This window comes from Drosophila willistoni (assembly GCF_018902025.1).
Source record: "Drosophila willistoni isolate 14030-0811.24 chromosome 2R unlocalized genomic scaffold, UCI_dwil_1.1 Seg167, whole genome shotgun sequence".
NCBI lineage: Eukaryota > Metazoa > Arthropoda > Insecta > Diptera > Drosophilidae > Drosophila > Drosophila willistoni.
In genome coordinates, this window is record NW_025814050.1 from 6,251,705 (window position 1) to 6,274,561 (window position 22,857).

Below are 22,857 nucleotides of genomic sequence, written 5' to 3' on the forward strand. Positions count from 1 at the left end.
ACTTATTAATATGAATTATAATATAAAAAACAAACTTTAAAAACATAAAAAAAATAAAAATGTATTTTTTTAAAATGAAAACATTATAAAGAACTTATCTGTAATTTTGTGGATAGTTTTTTTATAACTAAAAAAAAAATTGAAATTCTTTAGCATATCTTATTTATCTATATTGTATGTATGTAAAATATACATATAAATATAAAATTTACAATATAAATATATATATATTGTAAAGGACTTGCTTAGATATATTTCTTGTGAACAATTATTGAAAAAAATATTTAACATAAGATTTAAGAAAAAAAAAGTAGCGGTTTCAGTTCATCCTTTTTTGTTAAGAGAAATCGGATAGAAAACCTTCTTTCATACCAAAATGTGATCGAAATTAATCCCTAAATTCATTTCGATTAAGTAAACAATGAAATATATTCGGAAAATCTAAATATCGAAACACATTTTTGGCTCTGTCATGAATTTTTAAATCAAACTTAAATACAAATCCATGGTAAAAATCGGACTTAATGTCTTAAATAATTAATGATTTTGTTCCTATTAAGTCTAAAACTAGTTTCAATTAGAACAGAAAATGTTCTAAATTAATGTATTTGTTTTAGAAACATTTAAAATCTAAATTAGATAAATTTCAAGTGTTCCCCTGAACTGATTTCGAAAAGTTCCTTTGTTTCGGGGATCGCACCTAAATTTTTATATGTATGTAGAATTCTTGGCTTGTCAATTCTCACAGAGGTACCTTGGACCCTCATTTTGGAGTTATATATATACAAAATACTCATAATTAACATTCTCGCGTCGATTCATAAATCAACTTGCAAAAGGATTCTCATCGTACTTAACACTTAACGCCTTGGGCACTGTATATCTACCGACTGGATCTCTATAAATGGGATTCTCTTGATTCACAGTCTTGGCTTGTTCCTCCTCAAATCGAGCATATTCTCGGGCATCCTTCCGATTGACACACCACCTGATAAGCAAAATAAGAGCCAGGCCAGCAAGTAAAGTGAACAAAGAGATGTAGCCAACGATGGCATAATAGTTGGGGGGTTCACATTCGACGGCTTGTATCGATAGGTAATTGGTATGTCCAACGACTGAATAGCCAAAGTAACTGTCACACGAAATGCCATGTTTATTCACAATGCGCACAAGACACTGCACCGAATCAGGGTCCAATTCGGGGACAAAGGCATAGGTGAAACGATCGTTGTACTCTGTGCTGGTGCAGATTTCAGTTAAATTCTCACAGGCGCCCATGCCCTGTTTCTGTGAGATCAGACACGTGACACAAGGCTCATAGAATTGACAGAGCTTGTTATCCTTTTGGGAATCGATCTCACAGAATTTGCCTAAATATGGTTTATTGCATTGACATTCACCACAATCACAAGTGCCGCGTTGCGAGCACACCTCTCCCGTGGGTCCCATGCAGGCTTCAGTGTCCTCTTTGCAGTTGCAACGCGTTCCCGACCAACCATATTTACACACACACTGACCACAATAGCATTCGGCGCGATCTTCTTCACAATCCACGCACTCGCGACACTCACAAAATCTGCCCGTGTAGCCAGGATCACAGCTGCAACTGCCGCAGTCGCATTCGCCGTGATTGGAGCACACCTGGGGTGCATGTTGTCCGTCCTTATCCTTTGGCCGGCACTGCAAAAGCAGAGCTTCGTTGGTCGTGGCATTCGAGGGATCTGTGGGGCAATTGCAATAGGTGCCAGTCCAACCGTCATCACAACTGCACATGCCACAATTTAGGTAACCACGATCGTCACACTGAAATCTCCCGTATTCATTCTGTGGTTCGGGATCCTCTACACAAGGACAAGGACGTTGCAACTCCACATCAATGTTCATAAACTCATTGAGCGATGCCTCTTCCACGCGTATCTTTTGGGTCTGGAAGATAAGGCATATTTAGTTTAGCTTTAGGTGAAATAGTTATTTTCAGGCTTAAACCAGTTGCGAATTCTAAGCGACTTTAAAATGAGTTTGCTTTAGTGGTATTAGAAATTTTTTTACACTACAAGTTAGAAGATCACTTTGGAATGTGTAAGTTATAACATAAATGAAAATCTGTTAAAAACGATTTGCATAGATAGAATTTTGAAGAATTTTTAAGCGCAATTTTTTGGACTGTATTTTTTGTCATTTCTAACCGAATTCAGAAAGTTATTTTGCCATCAAACATTTGGATTTTTTAAAAAAATTAGTTCAACCAGATATTATAAATTTCTTTCATATAGAGATATTAAAAATGTTCACATCTGTTAATCAAATCATTAAAAAGTCGGAAAAGTCTAAAGTATACCAAAATTATGTAAACTGGACCATGCAAATCAGTTGGAAAGTTTAGCGAAGGCAATCTGAAAATCATCTTGAACAATTTCTTCTGCAAATTTTGAATATTATCGAAGCTTTATACAGTGGTGGCCACTCCGTTAGCGCGTTTGGTGCTTTTGGATTTCAACTCTTATCTTCTCGATTCCCAAGTAAGTTAATGCATTTTAGAAAATCTAAGATAAACTACATACAAAATATGTTGAATTTATTCCTAATATTCCTTTTGTGGCCAATTGAAATTCTGAATTTTATATAGAAATGTTTATATCTTTTGGGCGTTTTACGACACTAATATAATAAGAAACTACGATAGAAAGTGAATCGAACTCCATTTCGAATTATCATTATAATCCCATAAAGACATCAGTAGAAAAATTGGGGAAGATGGGTGACCACATTTACGGTTTATCATCTAGGTAAAATAACCAAAAAACATTTCTTCATTAGATTAAATGGTTATCAATGAAATCTGAGTTAAAATTCAAAAACACCAAACACGCTAACGGAGTTGCCACCACTGTATAGAATCCTGCACAACTCTAATTAGTTATAAAAACTTCGACATCTTTTAGACAAAATCCTATTCTATAACTAAGTTAACATCTTATGGTAATGTTTGTTCACCATACTCACATAAACTCCATTTTTAGGGTATTCAGTTAGTGTAACATCAACGAAGAACTCAATTTCTTTGCCCAAATCGACATTATTGCAATAGTTGCGCTTTTGCAATTGAGGAAATTGTCCACCACAATCAGTATAGTATTCCATTTTGATATGATCTGGACTATTATCACCGAACTGGGTGCGTTTGATGAAGCTCTCGTAACTGGAAAAGTACATTTATTAGCGATTGAGCACTGTGGATCCATGGATTCACTCACCTCTTCTTGATCAACTCCAGAATGTTGGACGAATCTGCACTTAACTTCTCCACATTGCTAATCTCCTTCATGAGAACACTCATTTCGTGATAAGTGCTAATAACCTGTTCGGTTACAGCAAAGATCACATTGATCTTGCGACGCAGAAGTTCTCTGTACATCTCTTCGAGCGATGGATAATCATATTCCAATGACCCAGTGTATTCACCGGCAGCACTCAAATGACATTTTTTATCATTGCGCTTGACTATGCCAGCTAGGAGGCCATCGCCAGCGAAGTGCATGAAGCCATCGGTCACCAGGATGACCACTTTACGAGCTTGCTGTTGCCAGCCAATTTCCTTCTGGCAAACAATCACCTGCATTAGGGCATCGAAGCCACCCTCCACATTATCGAGATTTCCGGTTATTTTACTTCCCGCCACAGCGGTGGTAAAGGCTTTGATGTCATCGGTCAGGGATAGATGATGACGATAGCCATACGTTGGTTCACAGGTAGCTCGTTCCGCTGCACAGGGGTTTTTTTTCCACTTATGCGAAATCAAGGGCATGACTGGCTTATCGGCAAACGAGCCGAAACCCAAGCGATAGTTATCGGTCAGATTGTGCAGGGTTTGAGTCAATGCCGTTCCTAGCTGCTCCAAAGTATCCTTATCATCGCGCATTGTCCAGGTCAAATCCATCAGGACATACAAATCGAGTGGATTGTTGCGTGCTGTGCGATAGCTTAGTTTAACGCGTTGCGTGTTTCCTACATTAGTGGATAGAAGAAGGGAGAAATAGATAAAGGATTGATTCGAGTTTTAATATCTGCTTTATGAGCTGTTTTACGAGCTGCTATCAAGCTTTGTCCCATTCACTTTGCCCTCTCTCTCTCTCATACCGAATGCAACCCTTCATTACCATTCTTGGTCTTGTTTTCACACCCAAACTAAATGGTTGTCTTCCCTTTTTTATTTCTCTTTATTTTTTTTTTTTTTTGTATGTATAAATCCTTAAGCATGCAATTTTCCCTTTGGCTTAATTGCAGTTTACAAGGGTTTTTTTCCTTTTTTTTTTTTTGTTGTGTTAATGGGTTTCAATTGAATGGCCGTTCGCCAAACTGCATAAAAAGTGCTTCCAAATGACTCTCAATTGGATAAGGAGTAACTTGCAATCATCTATAGAGCTAGAGCTAATAATAAACAGATGCAAGTCACTGGGTTAAAGTATATACACATGAATCGCTTGATAACCCTTTTTTAAGTCGGTTATTGTAGATATAAGAGGGAAGAAATAGTATATCCATTGCTTAATGAAGTTCTATGTCAATAACATGCTTGTAGTATAATTACAAAAGGTTTATGTACATAAATTCAACATCACTAAATCGAAGAAAAAATCATCAACATTATCATAAAAAGGGGTTTAATGTTGATATTAATATGCTAAGAAGTAAATGCGGATGAAAAATATATAAGCAATTCTCAAGTGTCGAACGTGTCATTCGAGAGCAATCAAAGTAAAAAATATCGTATTTCAAAACACATATTTATTTTGAAAAAGGGCTAAACTTATAGCTCTTAATTAGTACCATAGTTAGTGCGAAAATTGAATTTCAAAAAAAGTTTTCGTCTTCTAGAAAATCAAAAAAAAAAACAAAGTATTTCGCAGAGTTGCCTCTAGACACTTTAATAAAAATAATCTTTTCAGTTCTAGAAAACTAACAGCTGCCTCTCTTACAGAATGACCAATATTTTTTTGATAAATCGAAGTAACTGATTCTCTGTGAATACCCTGACGGAGTGCTAATGCACACTTCCGAAATATTGGAAATGCTCAAATTTACTTTCCGAATTTTTCGTTAAAAACCAAGTTTACTGTATAAAACACCCCTACATTCTGTACCGAAATACATATGTATATTTGTTGCAGCGAAAAGTCATTGACGAACTGTATTGACTGGTTGAACTCATGGCAAAGTTTGGATTAAAAAAACCAATCACCCCAAAATCTAGCTGAAATAGAGTTGCGCGATATATGGAAAAATTCGACATTTTTCCCCAAATATTAAAATGGTGTTGAACATTTTTTTGACTCTTCAAACCGTGTAAACCTACAATTATTAGAAGCTCACTTAGTATTAAGGAGTACAAAGGAGTGCCTTCATTGCGGTCGACAATATGATGAGTTTGTTTTCTATTTTCAAAAACTTGATATTTGCTGTCGACCTATCGGTGTGTCTAGATGAACACATCCATTTCCTTAAGCTACAGTTAAGAAAGAATGGAACTTTTGTGTACATAAGCTAGAGAATCAAATTTACAAATTTTGTATGTATTTCAGTCCTTTCGGCAATAAAAAGGCTGATATTTGTGTAAAACGTTTTAGTGGACAATATGGTGGCTACCTTGTCAAAGGGAGAGTCCGGGAAGTCTAGACACGCCCCGAAATGTCATTATTTCAAATAATTTTCTACTTTTTAAACTCTTTACAAAATTAATGAACCGAAAATTTTGATTCTTTGATTGGACTTTTCCTGAATGTATTCTTTAGATCCGTCCATGAACTGTGTTACTATATAATATTTTATTTTTTAACAATACCCTTAATTCTTTATATGGTTTTGTAGTACATATCTATAAATGTGAAAATAGGTTGAAATTTCTTTATCCGGCAAAAAATGTTGTAATTTCATATACAAACGTAGGTCGATCGGTTATGAATTTAACTTTAGTTCAATGACATTTTTTGTATCCATTATTTTTTAAGCCCTTTTACATCTGTGTAAAATTTGATCAAGATCAAGTGAGTTTTAAAAATTGGTTCTTTGGTTTTTAAAATGTTTTGCAATATAAAATAAACATACAAATTTATACATATTAATGCAATTAATAATTTACAAATTTTACTTCAGACCAGCAAAGTACGAAGTCAAATTCAAAGAGATAAAATTCTTTCGGACGATTTTTTCTCGTTATTTGAGAACTTTAGGAATTTGTTGTTTTTTTCTGCCAAAAATGGTCGAAACGAAATTGTCTGAGTATAATTATTTTGGCAAAAATTTCTTACAAATTTCCTAAAATATAGTTTGAAATATGCGGATCATAAATATAGTTAATATATAAAATAAATCATAGCTATAGAACAAGGAAAGATTATTTTCAAGTTTTTTTTCCTTTCATGTTGAAAGAACTCTTAAGAAAACTCTAGAGAACACTAAACATGCGTGTTTAATCCCAATAACTCACAATTTTTGGGCCATTTCGAAAACGCTTTAGCAACTCTGAGAGAGAAAATGTTTCATTTAGCACCTTTGCACAGTTTCCTTGGGGTTCAATGAACGCAAATAGATTCCCACGCTTAACACCAAGTGATTCGGGAGATATGACATCAAATGCTGATAACAACAACAACAACAACAAAACTAATGTGGAACAAATCGGCTAGACAAACAGTGAAAGAGTATTTGGTTGACACAATTTTGATTGTGGTTTTAGGGTGGCTACTTCATAGCACTTTTCCCTAGTACACACACACACACACACACATTAATATACACGGTGTAGAACACGAGCGATAAGATAAGTTACCTTTGACCAATTTGAGGTAGACACGCTGTGGGGTTACTTGCACGGCCAGATCATCTAGGGTCTCATAGTCCTTGAGTGGTTTTTGTTGCAGTAAATCTAATACCGGTTGATTTTCATATATTTCCTCCTCACTACAATTGAAGCTGAGCAGCTGGGAGCGAGTGAAACACCGCGAACGCACCTGATAGGTCTACACATAGAAAAAAATAGAGTGTGTGAGTCATTAGAATTTAGGGTTGATATGAAAAAACCAACTCACCTTGTCGGTACACCAGGCACATTCCAGGTGTGCTCCCAAACACCTTTCACAGCTATCCGCATGCATGCATTGCTCATCTGGGAAAATGGGAAAATTTAAGGAAAAATCTATTTTCTATTATATAACTTTAAAGATACCTATTGTTAAGGCACGTATCGTCGTCCCAGTTAGTATGACCATCAACAGTAGATCACATAAAGAGATCCGTATGGACATTATGATTGACTCCCCCTTTCCCCTACGATTGTTTATACTAATTATATTAAATAGTATTCCGCAAACTGTGAGAGAACCTTCTAGCGCCAAGAGTAAACCGAAACTAATATTTATTATATGAAAAATATCGTTGAAATGCCTCTCATTAGCTCATTTTCTATGTGTGTGCGAGGCTTTTGAATGGCTGTTACACTCTTATCTTATCGAAAGCAGTAAAAAAAATTATTAAAAAAAATACATACCACTACCTATGTATATATATAAGTATGTTTATATAGTTTGTATTGTATAGTACAAATATAGAGCACTGTTACAATTACAAGAGCTACGATTAAATTGGCTTAAATGGGGTGTGTGACAACGTCACTATATTGAAAACGATAAGAACGATCCCAATATATGTATATATGTTTAAATTGCAACGAAAATCCATGGATTTGTTAAAAGAGAATTTACTTTCACTTTTTAGTAATTTCTCTCACTTTGTATTAGATTAGTGAGATAAGCTTTTGATTGGTATAGCTCTCTTTGGCGTCAAGAAAATTGTGTAGAAATGTTTTTTTTTCGGATCTTGATTTCTCATTGAAATGGATTCTAGAAACAAATACATTTTTTAGCTTACTTGTTAGATTCGGACAGAAATTTTGCTAACATTTAGTATGTTTATAATTAATCAAATCTCTTCCACAAGACGCTTTACCTGAACAAATTTCACCTGGCTTTTTGAGATCTGTAAACTATAAAGTCTGCTGATGATAGAACTTGGTGGTTCTTGAAATAGCTACATATACAGACAACAATCTTCTTTTGTAAGATTGACCTCGAGCCGGCTAAGTTCAATTTATAATAAAAAAGATGAAAAAGTTAGTTTTTTTGAAGTGTTTTTTCATTGATGCACATGATAACATACAAAAATCTGATATTTAACTTAAATTTGTATCATATTGTTGAACTTTAGAGTGCATCAAGAAATCAAAGATTACAAAAACATTGAATTCCCCTTGCCACGAGAATAAGAGTTTCGTTAATTGCTTATTTGCAATATGTGCTCATAAAATTTTAATTGTTATATTGGAGATGAAAATTTAATAAAAGATTTTAAATCATGCTTGCCCCAATAATTTCAAATTTTAATTTGCTATCCCAGAAGTTTGTTACACTTTTACTCTCTAAAATGGTTTAAAAAGATAAACAATTTTATATCATCAAATAGATACGATAAAGTTTATTTAAAAATATGATGAATAGATCAAGTGTAGCTTATGGAATGTAGATAAAACGGAGTAAAAATGGTGAAAAAAGATATTATCACATTCTTTACTTTCTTTTAATTTTGCTCAAAAAACAGCCTATTTTTTTTTCTAAACATTTACTTTAGTATTGTTTCATGTTGAATTCACCAATTCAAATATTAGAATTTCCACCGCCAATAATACTGGTAAATAATACAGGGAAGTAGAGATTTAAAAACAGTGTTTTTTAGTTTTTCAAAGGTTGGTAACACTGCATGTTTGTTGGTGGGGTTAAATACTGGGAGCCGGCAGGCAAAAATAGGGGATCAAAATACTAAAATTGTAATATATATTTATTGTTTAAAATAGAAAAAGAACAGGATCAATTTAGTGCTGAAAGACTTTAAGCGTCAGAGTAATAAACGTTTAATACAAAAATTGTTAAAACGCTAAGGTTTGAACAAATATTAAATAAAAAATTAATAAAGAGCAACTGTTTTTGCTCTTAATTGGAGCAAATTTAACTCACGATCGAAGCTTGCGTTTTCAAATATTGTATATTGCCAGTAAATCTGTGTATTTTTAAGATTTATTAAAATAAGTATGCATTGAAACAATCATATTTGATCTTATTAACATGTCTAATTAATGCTTATGGGGTATTTCTTAAATAAATGTTTACTCAAAATGCTTGTTGGGTGAAGTCGTTATTTTTTTTTCCAGTGTTGTTTTTGTTTCGACGTGAGCGGTCGTGTTGCGGATGGTTTTATTCGAATTTTCTAAAGAGAAGAGCAAAAGAAAAGCAGACAAATACATATTATAATTTTTTGTTATAATTCAACAAAACTGAAATTTGTGAAGCCTATCGCATAGGAAATTGGAAATTGTTATTTACAAAAGGCGAGAAAAGATTATAAAGAAAATGTTATAAATTGTTTATCAACAAATTTTCGGTACGCGTAGCGCGCGCCGGTTTGCAATTTGTTGTTGTGGTTTTTGTGTTGTTTGGCGGAAAATGAAAATGGAAAATCCAAATGTTGTCAACAATTGATTAAGAAAATTTCCCAAAATAATAAGAAAGAAAGTGTGTGAAGTGAAGTGAAGTCCGCGTGTGTTTTCTCTGTGTTTTGTTGTTTGTAGTGGAAATCTAGGCAAATTTACGGTGAGTTGAGAAGAAGAAAAAAAATAGAAAGAAAAGCATAAGAAGCAAAATCAAAGTGAAATTGAAAGGTGAAAAAGTCATTAATAAAAGAAAAATAGAATTGAAGTGGCGAGAGAGACCAAAGAGAGAGAGAGAGAAAGAGAGAATACATAACACACCAGCAGTAACAACAACAACAACAAAGGCAAAGCAACCAATAAAAGGAGGCGAAAAAAAAGGAATTTTTTTTGTTGTTTTCGCCGTCGCCGCTAAGTTGGCGTCGGCGTTGGCGTTGGCGGCGTCGCGACTTTGTTTTGTTGTGCTATTGTTGTTGTTTTTGTTGTAATTGCGGAGGGGGGAAAACCCAAAAAACGAAAGGAAAGTAAAACAAAACAAGAAAAAAGCAACGACAGGCAAATTGTCCTCCCAACAGCCGAAAAAGGAAAATTGCCCATTTTCATTTTTCCAATTGCTTTGTCTCACACTCTCTTTCTCTCGAAGAGTGCGTGTGTGTGTGTGTGTGTTTGAGTGTGTGTTGTATGTGTGTTTGTGTGTGTGTCTGTGTTTCTAAATTGCAAAAAAAAGTGAAAAGTTTAATTTAGTAAAAAATAAAAAAAGAAAAGTCACATAAGGAAAAACGCAAAGCAAAAGGAAATTTGCCTTCTATTGGATTAAATCGGATTATAACGGGAACTGCCTGCTGTATAAATGAAGAAGAACCAACAAAATACATAAGGTAAGCGCCTCTTTTGAGATCCAAAATTGTTACATATATTTTTTTCTTTCTTTCTGTTGGTTAATTATATAGGGAAACTTTAAACTGATTTCTCAGTGCCTCCAAAATGGTGGGTGGTGGGGGTAGGGGATGGGGTAAGGGGAAATTGTATTCTAATGCCCCATGGATCCTTATCTGCTGCACATAAATTTTTATGTGGCAACTTTGGGTGATTTATGGCCTGTCGATTGTCGTCGTCGACGGAGTCGGAGTCGTCCAGACCAAACCAGACCCGGCCAAGAGCCAATCCAATGTAACCAAGGCCCATGGCATTTGGCTAATGTTCGTACGCGTCTCGCAGATGCCGCGGATTAGATAAATACAACAACAACAAAAAACTCAATTTATGCGTTGCGCCAGTTGCCAATTGCATTTGCCGCCCACCGTCGCCCTCTCCCGCACCCCTCCCTTCCACCTCTGTTCCGCCTTCGTCATAGAAAACTTGTCGCGACTGCCCCCTTCCCCACTAATTCCCTGCCTGGTCATCTATCTGTGCTTCTTTATACTCGTCCTGGACAGTCTATCATTTGAAATCATGTTTGAGCGATAAGAAATTATAGTGCCGGAGACCCATCAATTACGTGATTTGCCTAACTAATGGCCGTACGACACTTACATTTGGCAGGGCACCTTTTTGTGAAATTAGATGGAGAAGGAGGTGGAGATGGAGGAGGAACACCGACCGGAGGCATATAAGGAGCATGAACATGTGCAAGAAATTAAGCAACATATGAATAGGATCATCATAAATATGAACAGACATCGACAGGATTATTACTACTCACACCAAAAAAATAGAAAAAAAAGACAAGATAAAACCTAAAATACGTAGATATGAATGTAAAGACCGCAAAGAATTACGGTTTTAGCTGATATAGTCGTATCCGGATATAATAAACTAATTATTTCATGGTCTGTTCGCTGTTAGGAAGTTCAGTCCTTCGATTTCTTCAAAATTAAAGGAATTATTCCATATTATGTATAGTAATACATAAATGTTTATACAGTTATAGAAAAAAATGCGTATAGTCGTCAATAAAGTGACTTTAGAGTCCGGCTCACCCACTACAATCTGTTGTGCTTAACCCTTACCATATAGACTATATACGATTTGTGTTTTGCCATGATTTTACATTATTTTCCGCATCTAAATTCCGTCGATTTTATGATTGATCAACTTATTCAAGGTTGTGTAATCACCTTGCTCTCCCTTAATAAGAACGAAGTTACCTCGAAGAAGGAAGAATCGTTTTTGGCTTTAAAAGTCTCCAAAGCCAATTTAGTCCTTTGCTTCGTCTTCACTCACATATGTTCATTTAGTGCTTAATCTCCGACTTTAGCGGCCGTTTTCTTTTGACTTTACTTGATTAGAATGACTTTGGATCTTTTATTCTATTCGCTTTTTATGTACTCAACATTTTGATGGCTCTCATTTGTTTCCTGTTGGCTTTATCCATACGGCCATGGCCATGTCCAGTTATCTAGGCTAAGGGATTTGTTTTTTATTTATTTTTGACATTTATTGTTTTTAATAGTCTCGAGGAAAATGTTTATGACACATTCTCGTCTATTGCCTCGTCTGGTTTCCCTCTCTGTCTCTCTCTCTCTCTCTCTCTCTCTTGTTGAACGATAAAAATCTTTACAGCCCGTACGTTTTCTTTTTGCTTAAAAATCAATATATGGAAAAGGTAAATAAAGAATAAAGAACTTTGGTATTAGCCGAACCGCCGCCGCCTCATAAAGTGAAAAGTGTCATAAAAATTAGTCAAGAAATCACGCTGCCCCTGCCCCACACACATTTTTTTTGGTTGTTTGTTCTCTGACACATTTGTATGCTAATGTTGTGGCAGTTGCAGGGAGGGTCGGATCGGCAGGGGGAGAGAGAGGAGGCTATAGGTGAAGTGAGGCGAATAGGTGGAAAGGTGCTTCCGGTCGGCTAAGAACGTTTAGAACTCTTCTCCTTCTGCTTGCTGTCTGTGGGATCTATCAACTTGATGAGGGTCTCCCTCCCCTTCACTCCTAGAGCAGAGAGAAGGATAATGCATGCAGTTAAACAAAAAAAAGGGAGGGATTTATTCAATCTCTAGCCAAGCGGATCATGAAAAGGAATTAGAAGTTTTTAGAGTATCAAAAAGATTGAGATTTGAATTTCCAAAGAAATTTATCCATATTCGAATTCGAATTGGAATTTTTGCATTTAAACTAAGACGATGAAAATGACAAAATATATAAGAACAACTTAAAAAAGGTAAATAATAGAAAAAAAATAATAAAAAAAAATAATAGAAACAGCGTCAAAATAAGACGATTAAGTGAATTCATATAAAGAAAGAGGCAAACATTTTGACTATGAAAGAATTGACTTGTCGATGTAATTTAATTTTAAACTTAATTTTCCAATAAATCTCCAACTCAATAAGAATTTTTAACATTCAATCAACTTTGGCTAGTATGAATCAAATTTTAGACGGTTTGTTGTCATTGTCATGTCAGAGAATGAGAGAGACAGATAATCAGTTGGCGATATATTAAAAGACATTTCGTATCTATAATCCCAAAAATTAGGCATAATTTTGTGGAAAAAACTTTAACTAAAGTGCCTTGGCCAAGTATTTGAAGCAAATACAGTGAAACCTCGATATAACGAACTTCGTTATAACGAAAAACCCAATATAACGAATTTTTTGTTAAGTCCCTTGAAAGGACTAAGGTTTTACATTTCAGTACCTATAGCGAATCAATAGATATAACGAATAATTTTGCGATCCCCCTCAGATTCGTTATATCGAGGTTTCACTGTATTGAAAATCTTTGGAGAATAATACATTTTATTTACAAGAAGATGCATCTTATCGGTTGGTTTCTACAAGAAGTAAATGTATTTTAGTCTTAAGTTTGTCATTTCCATATATTTTCTTTTCATTTATTTATTGTAGGTTCTTTTAATCGAAATCCAGATGTCTGGTATTATTTTACCAACTATATGTACAATGTTCAAAGTTAAATGAATTTTAATAAGGATTAAGGAAAACACCCTCATATTATGAGAAAGAAACTTTCTCGGCAATCGATGAGGTCCTGATGAGTGCCTTAAAGTGAGTTTCCTATTAACAAAGATATCATCATCATCATCACGAGAAAGAAGAACCTTGACCTTCCCTGGGTGTATGTGTGTGTGTGTGTCTCTGTGTCTTTCTAATCTTCTTTTGGCTCCTCCGCAACGGGGCATGGCTCATTTCCGTTCTGACTAATGCCTCGAATGGGCCACAAATCTAAAATCCACAATGTGTGCCACAAAAGTCAATAAAGTGCGCGCTTACAACAGGCAAAGAGAGAAAGAAAGAAAAAATTATCACTGCCTCGTTAGCACACACAAAAACCCAAAAACCAAGCCAAACAAAGGCAAAAAAAAGAACAGACTAGGCATAGAAAGAGAGAGAGAGAGAAACAGAAAGAATAAAAGAAAGAAAGAAAGTCTGGCAATTTCATTCAGCAAATGGACAGAGGGACAGACAAATGCTGACACTTGCCCCTTACCTGCTGGACATCTCCCTCAATCTTTATCCACCTCTCCCTCTCTCTCTCTCTCTCTCTGTATCACATTTTCCCAGCAATTATGCGCTTTGTGGCTAAAACAAAAGTCATTAAATTGCGGAAATCGGGGTCACCACAAAAAAGACAACAACACAACAAACTGAAAATGAAACTAAAATGAGAGAAAAAAAAAAACAAAAACTGACAAAAAATTACAACTAAATTGTGAATTTATTCACATTTAATTGCAACTCTAAATTACAAAACAAATTTCTATCTTTCGTTTCATGCTGATGATGATTTTGTTTCTTTCCCTCTTCCTGTTTTTCTCTTTCTCCATAATGATGATGATGATGATAATGACAATGATATGACTCATTAACCTCAACGCATGACCCAAGCAAATTAGAACCAAGTCACGGAGTTTGCTCTTGTTCTTCTTCTTATATACTTCTACTTCTACTTTTATTTGTTCTTATTTTCTTATTGTTTGTTCTCTACACTCTCTCAACGAATACTTCTATTTCAAATATTTTTCAAGTACAGTGAATAAAAACAAAATTGCCACAGTCATTGATAAAAGTATTGACATTTTGCCTTGTTTCTTAAGATTTTGAACTTTTAATTGAGACTTTTATTAAAAGGTTACAATCGATTTAGGCCTTTATATTAAAGTTTCAAAAAACATCAATTTAATATTTCACTTGGAAAATTGATGACAAATTTTCTAGAGTTTTCGTTTTAATAATATGAAAAACTTTTGCATCTATCTTTTGAAATGGAAAATTTGCTGTTGTTTAACGTACATTTTCCTCCTTCTACTTGTAGAGTGTCTATCTCGTTTAATGGAATGTTATAGATATGAGGGCAGTTCGATAAGTACTTAGCCTGCAAATGAAAAACGAAAATTTTCAAGAAGTGTCGAGGTATTTCTCAACATAATCTCCTTTAAGTTTGTTACACTTGATCCAGCAATGCTTCATCTTTCTTAACCCGTCTGAAAAATAAGTTTTTTTGAGGTCGGTAAAAAAGGCCTCCGTTGCGGCGATGACTTTCTCATTCGGCTCAAAATTCTGTGCGGTAAGTGAATTTTTCAAGTTTGGAACAAAAAGAAGTCGCACGGGGCCAAATTCGAACAATTTGGCCATGTAGACGCGGAGTTGTTAGCCGGTGCGTTTTCATGGTGGAATAGGACTTTTTTCTTCGCCAAATGGAGCCGTTTTTTCATCAATTCAGCGTCGAATCGGATTAATAATTCAGCATTGTAGGCCCCTGTGACTGCTTTAACCTTTTCCAGGTAGTGGAAGTACATCACTCCTTGTGAATCCCAGAAAACGGTGGCCATCATCTTTCCGGCTGATAGGACAGTTTTCGCCTTCTTCGGAGCAGATTCGCCTGGTGAAGTCGACTGTTTCGACTGTTCCTTGGTCTCTGGTGTATACCAGTGGATCCAAGTTTCGTCGATGGTCACAAAACGAGCAAAAAGTCTTTGGGATTACGTTAAAAAAGCGTCAAACACTGCTCTGATGTCGTCTTACGGTTGCGCATGTTGTCCGAAGTAAGACAGCTTTTTCATGCCCAAAATTTCATGAAGGATATAACCCACGTAGTCTTTTGAGATTCCTACTGGCTCAGCTATCTCGCACACTTTCAATCGGGTCCCAAAACCACAAATTCGATTCGACGATTCGATTCGAAACTCGGCTAAGTATTTATCGAACCTCCCTCGTACATGTATAGATAATTTTTCATATGGTTTTTCGGTCTGTGTTTTATACTTGTTAACTTTTGCTGAGTCACAAGTAAATTCCCCTCCATCAGTGGGCGAGAGGGAAAGGGAAAAGCATTAGAAGAATTATATGTCAAGTTGTCAGTTCCTAGTCTCTAGGTTTTGGGTTTTTCAGAATCTCCAAGTTCTGCAATTGCTCTCGTTTAGATTCATTCATTTCTTTTGTATAAACTTAATGGTCTAGATAAAGTTTTTCTTTTTTGGTTCTTGATGTTAAAGTTTCTTTTGGTTGTTCGGTTCGTTTCGTCGTTGCATGCTGCTTAGCATTTAAATGAGTGGCATAAAAACTTTTTGCCCTGCAAAAATGTTTCTTCTCTATGCTCTCTCCTTCTCCTCCTTCTCGTGCTTCAGCTCGATGATGATTCAATTGGCTTTTGCAATCGCTTTTGCTGATTTGTTGTATTGCAATTTGAACTTTGAGACCCATTTAAAGACAGAGAAAGAGTAGAGTGGATTGGGGAATGTGGAATGGGGACACACCTTGGTAATAATATTGTCGTGCTGATATTTGAGGCGTCTCCATTTTCCCCACATCCACAAAGTTGATTTTGTTGTTCCATTGTGTGTGTGTGTGTGGTTGATTTCTGTCTTTAGCCTTGTGCAATTAGTTGTATTTCAGCTTGTAAACCAAGCCCAAAACTAATGCCAAATGAGAGAGAATCTTTAAATAAAGATTTTCAATCTTCATTCAATGTTAATCGTTTTATATTTAACTTAAACGATTCCCAATGCACATTGTTGCAGCTGCAACTCCATGCAGCCAGCATCTTTTGTCTATGTTTATGTTATTTGTTTATTTGTTTTAAACAAGCGCCAATGCCCCATCCCATGCCGCTGCTGGTGGCAAAAAATAAGAAAAAATAAACAAAAAGCAACAAAAGGCAAGGCGAAACAAGTTTTACTCTCTTACACATATCAAGATGCTGGCCAAGTGGTAGGCGGAACCCACGAAAAATACGAATAAAAGAGACGTGAAAATAATAGAAATTTATGAATGAAATGATCAAAAATCCATAAAAATCAAATTAAAATATTGTAAAACAGTTAACAAATTTGATAAATCAAATGGTTGATCCAAAAATAATTCAGTCTATATTAACTAACTTTGTAAACACTTAAAAAATACTGCAAACTGTGAAATCAACTTCAATATTTTGAGCCATGAACTACTAAAGTAGTGAAATAACTAGTTTGCCTTGTTAAAGAATTAAGAACAAGTATTTAACCTGTTTATATACTGGGTATTCGACTTTGTATGTTCATTCAGCATATATGCCTTATATTAAACGATTTGTAGTGCCCAAAAGTTAATACTTTTTAGGTCGACTTTTACATTTATTTGAAAAACCCTCTGAAATCAGTTTCATGGAGGTTGATTAAAAGATGTGGAGTAAAACTAAATAAAATTAATAAAAATTTAAAAATATATTTTAAATACCAGAAAATCTCTTCTGAGTGGATTTAGAACCGAGAAAGTTTGTCCATTGATGGTTAATTTATTCTCAGTACCCAAGGAATTTGAAAAATAGAGACTAGACTAGAAAATAAAGAATAGAAAAGCAGTAAAACTATGAAGTTTATAGAAAAGAGTATTTTTAATGAGTTTAATTAATTACTTAAATAAAATGTCGAGTTCAATCTCTAAGTACTTAAATTTTTTTAAATTCCATCTAATTAAACCTAAAATCAATTGCTAATTAAACAAAAATTTAAACAATTTCAATTACCATTTGATACCAGTAAAAAGTATGACAATAAAATGCATTTGCTTTGGAAAATATTCACGTATTTGGTAGATCAGAATAGAAATTTCCACACATCTAACCACACACATTGCACTTGAGTTTGTTACAACAACAACAACTAACAACCGACCGACAACCGACCGACCCCTTACTGGAATCAGCATCATTAATTCTACGTGCTGGATTTGTTATTTAGCTATCTATCTAGGAAAAACTCATTTTTGTTTACTTCAAAGACACAATTAGATTAGTATTTGGAAGGGGGTGGGGAGGGGAGGAGAGGGGATGAATTTGTTTGTTGTTTACTTGTGGAACTTCAATTCTATTTGCGTTTCTCAAGTCAAGTTCTCCGTTTTGAGAGTTGAGACTTTCTCCTCATAGATATCTCTACCACAATTTCTCAACTAGCGCATATACAAAATATTGTTTATTTTCGCAGCATTTGCGCTGATTGCTACGTTTTACCATAATTACGAGGCGTGGCAGAAAAGTAGTCATCGCATTTGTTACACTTTTTTTTTTACCAAATGTAATGAATGAGAGGAATGAAACGACTCATTTTATTGTTGTTGGTGAGAAGTGGAGTACCATATAAAGTAAAAATAATAATTTTTAGTTAACTAAGTTTCGAATAAACTCATTTTAATTAATTCAATGAAGGTTTTGCGGGGAGGCTAAAACAAACTATTTTCGAATAATTTAGTTCAACAGATCATTCAATCGGACTTAAAAATTCATTTATTCATATGAATAAGTATATGAATAAGCTCTCTGAGTCTTCATATGTTTCAGTTATTTCCAAAACATTCATTATATGACGTATTCATATTGATCGGTAAAACGAATTTATTTGGTCTTTCAAAATTCATTAAAATAGTTACTCACCTCGTACTCGAATGAATAATTTTTTTTGTATTCAAGTACGAATGCTTATTATTCAGAGTAGCCAAAGATTTTAATATATTTAAACAGATCTGAAACTCATGTCAACTTAATAATATTCGTAATATATGTAAAAAAAAGAAGAAAATATATTCGTAATATACAAACTGACCCTCGCTTGAGGTTAAACATATCATCAAGTGTGTTATTTCTGATGTTGTTGTTGCAGCGGAGAGTTTTCCATTTTCCTACCGCACACACACACACATCATATAATGCGCTTTAATTACTGCGGCCTTGTCCCCTCTTATTCCCTCCCCCCTCCGCTCGTGTAATCAACCATTCCGATGAAGTCCGCTTACCAAAAGAGTAAACGCCTGGCAAAAAAAAACAAAAAAAAAAATGAGCGGCATTAACTGTAAATGTGTAAAGTAAATCGTGTTAAAAGGGAACTTATCATTTGCATTTACACGAAAAATTCGAAGCAATTAATATTTAATTGCTGCAGGTTTCTTTTTTTTGGTTTTTGTGTGTTTTTTTCTTTAATTATTGATCAGAGTAGCGCAATAATAAATGAGAGAAGAAAGAAGAAAACGACAACAAACAAACAAACAAAGAAATAAGAAAGAAAAAGGGAGAAGGCAAAAGACATGATAATAAAAAGAAAAAAGCAATTTTCCCGGCATGCCAAAAACACGAGACAACAAACGGAAAAGAAAGCAAAAAAAAAAAAATAATAAGAAAAAAAAAATCCAAACGAAACGAATGAAAACTAAATTAAACGCCTTTGACATAGAAAATGCAATTTACGAAAAAAAAAAAGAATTGGATGAGAAGAATCGACGGGGGGACATGAAAAGTGAAATGAATTGCATGAAAGGGCAAAATGAAATGGAAGAATAAAAAATTGCATACAATGCAATTCGACAGAACGACCTCAAAATACTCTATTAAAAATGGAATGAAAATTCTTTAACTTTTTTTATTCAGGACTAGTCGGTCGCTATTTAAACATATGTCTCGATATATTCATAACCATTTGATTACACTAGTCTACAACAAAAATGAATCTTCATCTTGAAGGATATTGCATTGCGTTTATCTTTCTCAAGCCCCTTTTTCGAGATACAGTCGAGTTTCGAGAATTCGTGCCCTCTAAATCGAAAACCTCAATATTTCGAAAGAAACTGTTAGTCCCTTGAAAAAACTTCGTCCCTTGAAAAACACTGTGAATCAAAAACCTCTGTAATTTGTAAAAAATTCTGTTCCCGTGCCATTTCGAATTATCGAGACTCGACTGTATTTCCAAAAAGCTAGTTTTCAATGACATAATTCAAATATTCCTAAATACCTTATTTATTTTTGTAAATAATTGTTGAATAATGATTAAAAACCTAGTGGGAAAGAAATAAAAGTAACACTTGGTTTCATCATCATTATTCAACAATTATTTAAATGATTTTTCCAATTAGGAATACATATATTTAAATATTAATAGACGAATGTTCAACAAATTGAAGTGCATTTTTCCATAGAATCTCAAGCCTGTGCAAAATCATTTCGCCGGTTTTCTAAATGTTTTCAGTCTTGACGATCTCAACGCTCCATTGTATACTCTATATTAGAAAATAAAAAGTCGTTTTCTATAGACCTTTTGATTTTAAAGTAATGGAAATTATCCTGAAAAATAAAAATACCGTTTTGGGTAGATTCCGAAGAAAACCCCAACAAGGATCAAGTTGGAGAGCGAGATAAGGATGTGAGGAGTTTTTCGGATGGAGTGATATTGATTTTGAGTCCAGGAACATTTATTTTAAGGACCGTATTCGATCGAGAATATAGTAATGTCATTATCCCTTTCTGCGATTGTGAGAGTATAGAGAATGGAGTTAATATGTTGAATAAAATTGCAAGCAGTTTTATTTTAGTTTATCACACGAATTGAGTTTGCTCAAATGCGTAAAGAGAGAAAGGGGCAGATCAAAGAAAATAAGGATGGTAAAGACAAGGGGCAGGGAAGGGGGAAATGGTAAGATAGATGCATCAATTGGAAAGGCAGAAGAAATGGCACGACGACAAGAACGACAACGTTGACAAGCGTAAAAGACACCCAGGCCAAAAGGACATGTGTGCCATGGCACTCCTCCTCCTTCTGCCGCCGTTCCTCTGGGTCTGTCTCTCTCTCTCTTTCTCTCTTTATATGTGTGTGAGTTGAAATGCCTGTGTGCGTGAAATCTTTTAAAAAGGCAATTTTGGGTAGCACTTAAATGCAGACATACACAGAGAGAAAAAAAAGTGGGAGTAAGTGAAGTGCGAAACGGTAGAGCAAAGGAAGTAAAGACAGCAAAAAGGGGTGGCGGAGGGGCGAGTAAGTTAAGAGTGAGGCCTGCTTATGGCAAGGGAAATGACTATGTCTATGATTGGGAAGAAGGAGTAGGTCGGTCGGTTGATTGGTTTCTCTTTCCCCTGTTTATCACTCTCTCTCTCTCTCTTTCTTTCTTAGCCACATCCGCCGTATAACTAGTTGCCAATACAAGGCCACACATACACATACACAAGCAGAGAAATACCACACAGGATGTGAGTCTCAGGCCAGGATGCAAGAATGCTACAGAGATTCAGGACACTTGCTAACAGTGATGCAAAGTTGAGAAAAAAATTCTTGAATTTTCCATTTACCTTCCTCCCTCCATTTTTTTTTCCATTTTCTTGGAACAAAAATGGGAAATTAAAGTTTTTTCTTTTTTTTCTCATTGATGACACATTTTATCTAAACTGTGAACCAGTGTGCTTTGTCCCTGTCAACTTGCTGGCAAGTGAAATGCATGAAATTGTGTCACAATAATTTTGCACATGCCTGGCAAGGCAGCAAATTCCCCCTAGGCAAAGCACTCCCCCTCTCTCACGCTCCCTCTCTAACTCTCCTTATCTCTATCGGTCCAATGCCAATGCATTTGTGGCACAGGATACGCAATTCACGTGGATGCCAGCGACGTAAAGTTTTGCCTGGGCATTGCATAATTGCAATTAACACACTATTTCCCTTACAGATACCATTTGGCTGCTGCTGCTGTCGGGCATTTGAAATAGTTACTTAGTGAGGAGTGAAACAAAAACAACCACGCACTTCCTTGCACTCTACTCGCAGGATCTTCTTTCCCGCATTGTGTGCGCACTCAAGTGTTCGTGTGGCAAATACAAAGAGAAGGCAGACATACAAATTTCACACGAATCCTGTTCTTCTCGCAGGCAAAAAAAGTGAAAAAGAGGAAAACCAAGGCAAAGGCATAATCGAACATCGAACCAGAAAAACTGAACAACAAAATCAGCGCAACGGCATGTCTGACAACACACACACACAAAGGACACTGCTGCAATATGGGAACAACTTTGAGTTGTCCTTTATGTCTTCTTCCATCTCTCCTATCCCCCTCTGCACTTTTAGCTCTTTTTGTGTGTGCAGTTTTTCTCTTCATTTTGCTTGAAGTGGCGTGGTAAATTTCAAGAGTTTTTGGTTTTAAGGGTGTGAGCTGGGACGAATGAAATGAATTTGTTTTACAGATAAAATAATAAATTAATACCATAAATGCAATAGAAATAGAGAATTAGGTAGACGGCAGTACAAGACAAATGTAAATGTAAATTTAGGTACATAAAGTTTAATAATTGAAAACGACAAATTATAAAAAAAGGAAATATAAATTCATACAAAATGGGAAACTCAATAAAAGGAAAAAGAATTAACATTAAAAACACAGACCAAAGGACAGATCCCAGGGAAAAGTCTAAGGGAATCTGGACATACCGCGAAATATTTGGCATCATTTCTAACTTTTTTCATCCTTCTTCAAAGTCTCGTAACTCTTTATTTTAAAATCTACTGAATTTCTAAGCCGGAGATCTTTTTTCTTTGATTGGACATCCGAACATATCTTATGCATATGTTCATGTAATGAAGTATTCCTATATAACCAAGTCAAATGATATCAAAAAGCAAGGTGAGTCGCTTTTTGAGTTCGGTATGATCGGTGTAGATCGACCCATGACTTGATGAGAGCAAGAATATGAGCTTGGAAAATCGTACCTCTGTCTATTATATACATTTTGAAGACTTTAACATACCATTTCACCACTGGTTGGGTGCATGGTATAAATAATAAATAAATTTGTGGTTAAGCTCTAATCAAAGGGTCCGTCAAAACTTTTAAAAACGAAAATAGAATTAAAAATATACAAATACCTATCATTAGTTGATTTATAGAGTTGATTAATAATAAAGTTTTGCCATTTGGCTTGCTAAAAAGCGTTTAGTTAATTCAAAAATATGGGTTCAAAGGTTCTAAGCTAAGTACAAGATTAGTATTCTATTAGTTTATAGAGTTGGATTGACTCGAAATAAAAGTTTTCGGTCCAATCTTAGAAGATATGGATTCTCTTAATGACTAAAAGCAAGGCTTA

The 22,857-nt window shown here is 34.9% G+C and overlaps 2 protein-coding genes across 2 annotated transcripts in view; one reads left to right on the forward strand and one right to left on the reverse strand.

Annotated features, from left to right (window-relative positions):
- Positions 1-246: 246 nt before the first annotated feature.
- LOC6643806 (integrin beta-nu) lies at positions 247-7,359 on the reverse strand. Its single transcript, XM_002066853.4, has 6 exons — positions 7,223-7,359; positions 7,086-7,162; positions 6,827-7,016; positions 3,255-4,005; positions 3,004-3,199; positions 247-1,926 (listed from the first exon to the last, which is right to left on the reverse strand). The coding sequence occupies exons 1-6, from the start codon at positions 7,299-7,301 to the stop codon at positions 826-828; spliced, it is 2,394 nt and encodes a 797-aa protein (XP_002066889.2). The 5' UTR covers positions 7,302-7,359; the 3' UTR covers positions 247-825.
- Positions 7,360-9,266: 1,907 nt separating this feature from the next.
- LOC26530319 (voltage-dependent calcium channel type D subunit alpha-1) overlaps positions 9,267-22,857 on the forward strand; it is an 85,564-nt gene continuing 71,973 nt past the window's right edge. Inside the window, exon 1 of the mRNA XM_015178131.3 lies at positions 9,267-9,695. The gene's annotated coding sequence lies outside the window, so the exon portion shown is untranslated. The remainder of the gene's footprint in view (positions 9,696-22,857) is intronic.